Here is a 7,500-nt window from a genome sequence, read left to right as displayed (position 1 = left end):
GGAGAGAGAGCGGGGGTTCAGAGAGAAAGGGGGAATGGGAGAAGGGAGAGAAGGGGATTAAAGGAACACAGAAGGTGGGAGGAGTTCAAAAAGGAATAGAGGGGAGGTAGGAGGGAGCAGATGTAAGGCTGAAAGTGGGGGAAATGAGCGAATATAAGGAAATTTGGGAATAAGAATGAAGGCAGAGCAGGAAAGAGAAAAGTGAAGGGAGAGGGAGGGGAATGAGAGAGATGTAGGAGGGTGAACGAGGGAGAGAAGGGGGAGATAAAGAAAGGAGAAAGGAAAAGGAGGAGGAGAAGGGAGAAGTAGGATGGGGTAAAGGGAGAAAGGAAAGGTGAATGAAGGGGGGGAGGAGAGAACGGAGACCCAGTAATCCCAAAATCACATTCACTTTGGAAATAATTGTCGTATGCTATAACAATTAATAAGAGTCGAGATCAAACATTTGAAGTGGATTTGTTTTTTTCCTGAACAATGGTTTAGAGATGGGCAATTGCATGTCTTTTTTTCTTTTTTTTTTCAAAAATCCATAGACAGTCAGCTGTAAAAGTTTAAAATATTGGACACTGGTAATGGAGGTGATAAAACTCTGATAAAAAAAGTCTATTGAATGTTATTGTATGTGTTTGTACTATTTATTGCACAGGTAACAATGGGATTATATGTAATGAAATTGTAATTCATTTGTTCCTGCTTAAATGACTATTTTTTTTCCTCTTGTTCACTTTCCAATCAGCTAATGACGCTAACGAAGATGGGGCTGCTGACCAGGCCAAGTGATTGATAGACTGTTTCTCCTTCTGGATATAAGGATGGGTAAGTGGGTGAGGGTTGTTGGGTGCTCCATTCGTTGGTTTGTGGTTATTTCCATGCCTGTGTGTTGTCTGTCTTTTTGATGAGATTTGGTTTGTGTAGATGTCTTGTGCTTCAGTATTTTCTTAAATGTTCTCGGGAGGATTCTTAAATCACAAACAGGCATCATTTAGGATGATTTATTTATGCTTTTTCTCTTCAAAATTATTTTCGATCAATTCAAGTCATATAAACTCCAGTGCCTTAGTGATGATTAATGTAGTAACCGTAACCATAGTGAGCTCCATGGTAGGGATGGTATGTAGATTGGTGGCGATGGGCATAGCTGAAGCCAGGATCAGCTTCTGGCTCGGCCGATCTCTTGTGGTGGCTGTGGGTGTAAGGGGAGTAGTGGTAGGAGTGTGGGTGGTAGGAGTGGTAGTAACGAGGGTACACGGGTTGGTACGACCTGTAGCCGTAGCTGGCTTCAGCCTCAGCAACGGGGTCAGCGGACCTCTTGTGGTGGTGGTGGACGTAGGGAGTGTAGTGGTGTGGTTGGTATCCGTAGGAATAGGGGCGGTAGTAGCTTCGGTAGTGAACGGAACCGTATGAGGGCTCAGCTTCGGCCTCAGGCTCAGCGGACCTTTTGTGGAGGTGACTGTAGGAGTGGTGATAGGGGTAGTAGTAGGGGCGTGGGTAGTAGGCGTGGTTGTGGAGACCGTAGCCATAGCTGTAGGCACGACTTGGCTCCGCCTCTCGCTTCTCCACCTCAGAAGCGCAAGCGGCAGCCACCAGGAGCACAAACACCTGAAGGTACACAATGTTAAATCGGTCACAAACAAATTAATCACCATTAACACTACTCACAGATGAATGAACTCGCTGAATTTTTACCCACCAAGTACTTCATCTCTGCAGGATTGGTGAGACGGAACAGGGCGATGTGACTCTGGCAATGTGTCCGGCTCCTTATATACCTGGTCCCACCCTAGGCCTTGACAAAACGCCAATCACAGAGTACCTTATGAATGTAGAAGCTAGCTTTGTGGAAACGTACACGCCCATATGAGATGGATATGCCTGGTGTCTTAGTCATTGGCCTTTTATTGATCTCATTATGCACTAGACATGACATACCTACTATAGATACAGATGTATATACAGAAATTCATACACATATATGTATGCATACAGTGTGCATATACACACATAAATATGTACATATGCATATTTAATGTGTGTGTATATACACAAACGTGTGTGTCTCTTCAAATGTATGTGTGTGTGGGTGTAAATATAGATATAGATAACTGATATATGTATGTATATATCGTGTGCGTGTGTATGAATCTGTGTGTGTGTGTGTGTTCGTATATACATGTGTGCAAACAATAACGTGCGCACATAAATTCACAAACACATACGCAGATATTAATATTTGTGTGTGTGTGCTTACGTATTCATATGTACATTAAACATATATTTATATGTGCATGAGCAAAATTTTAATACAGGAACGTACGCACAGAGAACACACACATTTGTAAATATACATACACACGCACAGTCATAGACATATATACCTATCTATGAATATACATGTATGTATATATATGTGTGTGTGTGCATAATGGATATATGCATGTACGTGTGTATCATCATGCGCAGATAGTTCCTCTTGTTGAAAAACCGTGGCATGTAACTCCTCTTCCTCCTAATATTCCTCCTCGTCCTCCTTTTCTCCCTTGTCTTCATCCTCCTCGCCTTAGTCTTCCCCTCCTCCAATTATGTTTTCCTCCTCTTCCGTCTCCCCATCTTCCAGTTCCTATTCCTCTTCCTCTTCTGCCAGTCTTTCATCTTTTTCCACCTCTCCCTATCCTTTTCTTCCTCCGCCTCTTCCAGCTCTTCTTTTTCCACGTCCTCCTCTTTCGTTTATCTTCCTCCTCCTCTTCCATTTTCCTTCTTACTCCTCCTCCTCTTTCACTTTTCTTCTTCATCCTCCTCTTCCCATTCTTCTTCTCCTTTCAGATATGCATATTTAATGTGTGTATATATACACAAACGTGTGTGTCTCTTCAAATGTATTTTCCTTCTTACTCCTCCTCCTCTTTCACTTTTCTTCTTCATCCTCCTCTTCCCATTCTTCTTCTCCTTTCACCTCTTCTATTCCTCCTCTACCAGTTCTTTTTCTTCTTTTTTTCCTATTCCTCCTCTTCCAATCCTCCCTCTAATTCCAGTTCTTCTCTTTTTCCAGCTCTTCTTTTTCCTCCTTATTTTTCTTCCTCCTCTTCCAATTCTCCTCCTGCTCTTCCTATTTTTTCTTTGTTTTCTCCTCTTCCACATATTATCTTATTCTTCTTCCTCCTCCTCTTCAAAATCTCTTTTATTCTTCTTTCTCCTCCTCTTCTTCATTGTTTTTATTATTATTATTATTCCTCCCCTTTTCCAAGTCTTATTTTTATTATCCCTCCTCATCCTCCTCTTCCAAATCTTACTATTATTCTTATTCTACCTCCTTTCCCAAATCTTATACTTATTTTTCATTCTCCTCCTCTTCCTCCTCTTCCAAATATTGTTTTCCTTATCCAAATCCTATTATCATTATTCCTAAAAATGACACGTAAGTTCCTATCAAGAATGAAACCGGGAATATAAATAAGCATATTAAAATAGGTACTATTATAGATAATTTACAGACTGATAATATTAATTGATGAATTTCCTGCAACTGCCTGAAAATCTTCACCTCCTTGTTCTACTTGTTCTCTTTCATTTTCGTCTTCCTCTGTCTCTTCTCTTTTTCTTCTCCCTCTTTTTATTTGTTTAGTATCCTTTACCTTATTCTTTTTTCGCTCTTCTTCCCTCCTCCCTGTGATACATTCCCTTCTTCTTCTACCTTCTATGCTTGCTTTTTCCTTTTCCTTCCCCTACCTCCCTCATATTCCACTTCCTCTTCTTTCTCATTCCCCATTCCCCACCCTTCTCTATGCTCCCCATCTTCCCCCATACCCCTCTCCATCCCCAGCCCCCTCTCCCATTTCTTCCCCTCCCCCTCCGATTACTATCCTCCTCCACGGTCCATTTGTGGCATTAAAGACGATGGCATTGGCACTGCTCGAATTCCTCCATGCCTGTTGTCCTCGTTCTGTTACTGACGTGATTTGGTCGTGTAGATGTAGATGTCTTGTGCATTAATCTGTTTCTCTTAAATGTTCTCAAAGGGATTCTTAAATCACAAACAGGAATCATTTAGGATGTTTTATTTCTGCTTTTACTCCTCAAAAGAAAATTATTTTCGATTAATTCAGGTCATATAAACTCCAGTGCCTTAGTGATGGTTAATGTAGTAACCGTAACCATAGTGAGCTCCATGGTAGGGATGGTATGTAGATTGGTGGTGGTGGGCATAGCTGAAGCCAGGATCAGCTTCTGGCTCGGCAGATCTCTTGTGGTGGCTGTGGGTATAAGGGGAGTAGTGGTAGGAGTGTGGGTGGTAGGAGTGGTAGTAACGAGGGTACACGGGTTGGTACGACCTGTAGCCGTAGCTGGCTTCAGCCTCAGCAACGGGGTCAGCGGACCTCTTGTGGTGGTGGTGGACGTAGGGAGTGTAGTGGTGTGGTTGGTATCCGTAGGAATAGGGGCGGTAGTAGCTTCGGTAGTGAACGGAGCCGTAAGAGGGCTCAGCTTCGGCCTCAGGCTCAGCGGACCTTTTGTGGAGGTGACTGTAGGAGTGGTGATAGGGGTTGTAGTAGGGGCGTGGGTAGTAGGCGTGGTGGTGGAGACCGTAGCCATAGTTGTAGGCACGACTTGGCTCCGCCTCTCGCTTCTCCACCTCAGAAGCGCAAGCGGCAGCCACCAGGAGCACAAACACCTGAAGGTACACAAAGTTAAACACGTATTTTAGATTCAAAATAAGCACTCTTAATCCTGTTCATAGAATAGTAAACGCGCTGAAGTTTTACCCACCAAGTACTTCATCTCTGCAGGATTGGTGAGACGGAACAGGGCGATGTGACTCAGGCAATGCGTCCGGCTCCTTTTATACCTGTTCCCACGCAAGACCTTGACAGAACGCCGATCATAGGGTACATTACGAAAATAGGGACTGGCTCTATGTAAATGAACACGCCCATATGGGATGAAGGACCCGCCTCCAGGAAATGTCTGATATCTTAGTCATTAACCCTTTACTGATCTCGTTATGCATGTGAAGATATGCACATATATATATATATATATATATATATATATATATATATATATATATTATATACTTGTTCCTATTTATATATATATATATGATTGTGTCTGTGTTTGCGATATTTATATGTGTATATATACATGTATACATATATATAATAGGATGAGGAGGATGACCATGCGTTTAGCAAGAGGAACTTTCCGCACATGATAAATATATACATGCATATATAAAGTATATATAGGTATATACAAACATGCATGTATATATGTATACACAAACACACAAATACAGGCACAAACACACATATACACAAAAACATATGTGTATGTGTGCGTGTGTTCTGTGTACGCACATTGCTGTAATAGCATTTTTGCTCGTATACGCACACTCGCACATATATACGAGTGCGAGTGTGCGTTCTGTGTTTTAATTTTTGCTCATACATACATGTATACATATATTATGAATATGTATACTTCATATAGATATACATACACAAACAGAACAATATCTTTCTATCTATATCTATCTATATATCTATGTTATGCATACAGACACACTTAAACATTTGTGTATATATACCTTTCTGTATATATTTTGTAGTTAGTAGCAATCGCGCACCCGGCATGTATATAAATATACATATTATGTTTAAATGTATATATGTGTGTGTGTAGATAATATATATGTATATATACACATATCAATATACATGAAAACATATACACACAAAACTATACATATATACATATAAATACGCACACAGAACACACGCACGCATATGCATATATATGTGTGTGTGTGTTTGTGTGTGTGTGTGTGTGTGTGTGTGTGCATATGTGTATGTGTACCTGTGTGCGTATGTGTGTGTGTGTGTGTGTGTGTGTGTGTGTGTGTGTGTGTGTGTGTGTACATATATACATGCATGTTTATATATACCTAAATATACATGTACATATATGCATGTCTATATGTATCATGTGCGGAAAGTTCATCTTGCTAAACAGTTGTAGCACAGTCATCCTCCTCATCCTATTATTCCTCCACGTCCTTCTCCACCACCTCTTCTTCTTCCTCCTATTCCAAGTCTTTTTCTTTATCTTCTTTCACCTCCTCTTCCAATTCTTGTGTTCCTTCCACCCTTCCTTCCAAATTTTATTTTCATTCATCCTCTTCGTCTTCGAAGTCTCATTCTTATTCTTCACTTTCTTCCAAATCTTATTCTATTTTTTTTTTCTTCTTCTTCTTTCTTTTCCAAATCACAAACTTATTCTCCTTCCATCCTCTTTCACGGTCGAGTTGTGGCACTGCTGGAGGGCGATGGCACTGGCACTGGCTCGAATTCCTCTCGCGGTTCAACTTTCCAAACGGCCGACGGTGCTGACGGAGCTGTGGATGCTGATGCTGCGGCTGACGAGGCCAAGTGACTGAAGGACATGGTGCTCTCTTTCTCTCTTGATAGTAAAGACCTCTCTGTTGTTGTCGTTTTTTGTTTTTTGTAATCTCTGTGGATAGGAAGATCTTTGTAATTGTTTGTTTGTTTGTTTTTGTAATTGTTTGTCCATGTGGGTTTCTGTTGGAGTGTGCTTGTTAACGGGTCTCTAGTTTGTTTGTTTGTTTGTGACTCATTTTGTTTTATTTGTTGTTTTATTTGTTTATTATTATGGTTGTCATGTCTGCATGATTGTTTTCTGGCACTTTGTATGATTGTTTGTTTGTCTTTGTGCTTATATGTTTGTCCCTATCTGTTGGTTGTATGTCTATATTTCTACATATCTATCTCTGGTTGTTTGTTTTCATGTGAGTCTCTCTCTCTCACTCTCTGGCTATCTATCTTTCACTTTCTCTCTCTCTCACTCTCTCTCTCTCTCTCTCTCTCTCTCTCTCTCTCTCTCTCTCTCTCTCTCTCTCTCTCTCTCTCTCTCTCTCACTCGCTCGCTTGCTCTCTCCATCTCTCTCTCTCTCTCTCTCTCTCTCTCTCTCTCTCTCTCTCTCTCTCTCTCTCTCTCTCTCTCTCTCTCTCTCTCTCTCTCTCTCTCTCTCTCTCTCTCTCTCTCTCTCTCTCTCTCTCTCTCTCTCTCTCTCTCTATTCTGAGTGTTGGTGTGTGCGTTAACCGTTCATAAATCTCAATAAATCATCATGATTCCCAAACGGACGCTAAATCATTATCTACGGGCTACTGAAGCGTTTATATTTCAGACATAATAATATAGTCTTTGGATCAGAAACCTTATATTTGTTGGATGTCAGTTTGAAGTATAATCATAAGTGGTTTGACATGCTTGTTGCATATCGTGGGAATAAGAAAGCTCAGTATCTTGTGTTTCTATGTTTGTGTTCTTGTTTAACGATTGGTGTTACCGTTGTTTTAGTAATATTTTAAAGATTATCATCTGCGGTGCGATTATTGTTTGTTTTACTCTCCTGGTTGATGATGCCATTATTTTTGTGAATATGGTTAGTACTGTGCAGCATTCTCCATCACGCTTTTCATTACTTTAGG

General features: G+C 40.8%; 2 protein-coding genes across 2 annotated transcripts; both read right to left on the bottom strand.

Moving 5' to 3' along the window:
• Positions 1-978: 978 nt before the first annotated feature.
• Positions 979-1,821, bottom strand: LOC125038825 (histidine-rich glycoprotein-like). The gene is made up of 2 exons (XM_047632422.1): positions 1,691-1,821; positions 979-1,599 (listed from the first exon to the last, which is right to left on the bottom strand). Exons 1-2 carry the CDS (start codon positions 1,700-1,702, stop codon positions 1,057-1,059), a joined length of 555 nt encoding a protein of 184 aa, XP_047488378.1. The 5' UTR covers positions 1,703-1,821; the 3' UTR covers positions 979-1,056.
• A 2,215-nt stretch (positions 1,822-4,036) lies between these two features.
• LOC125039221 (histidine-rich glycoprotein-like) lies at positions 4,037-4,789 on the bottom strand. The gene is made up of 2 exons (XM_047633025.1): positions 4,759-4,789; positions 4,037-4,663 (listed from the first exon to the last, which is right to left on the bottom strand). The coding sequence occupies exons 1-2, from the start codon at positions 4,768-4,770 to the stop codon at positions 4,121-4,123; spliced, it is 555 nt and encodes a 184-aa protein (XP_047488981.1). The 5' UTR covers positions 4,771-4,789; the 3' UTR covers positions 4,037-4,120.
• Between the last annotated feature and the right edge of the window lie 2,711 nt (positions 4,790-7,500).

The sequence above is a fragment of the Penaeus chinensis genome, chromosome 26 (assembly GCF_019202785.1).
Source record: "Penaeus chinensis breed Huanghai No. 1 chromosome 26, ASM1920278v2, whole genome shotgun sequence".
Taxonomy (NCBI): Eukaryota; Metazoa; Arthropoda; class Malacostraca; order Decapoda; family Penaeidae; genus Penaeus; species Penaeus chinensis.
This window is presented reverse-complemented; position numbering and strand designations above follow the sequence as displayed.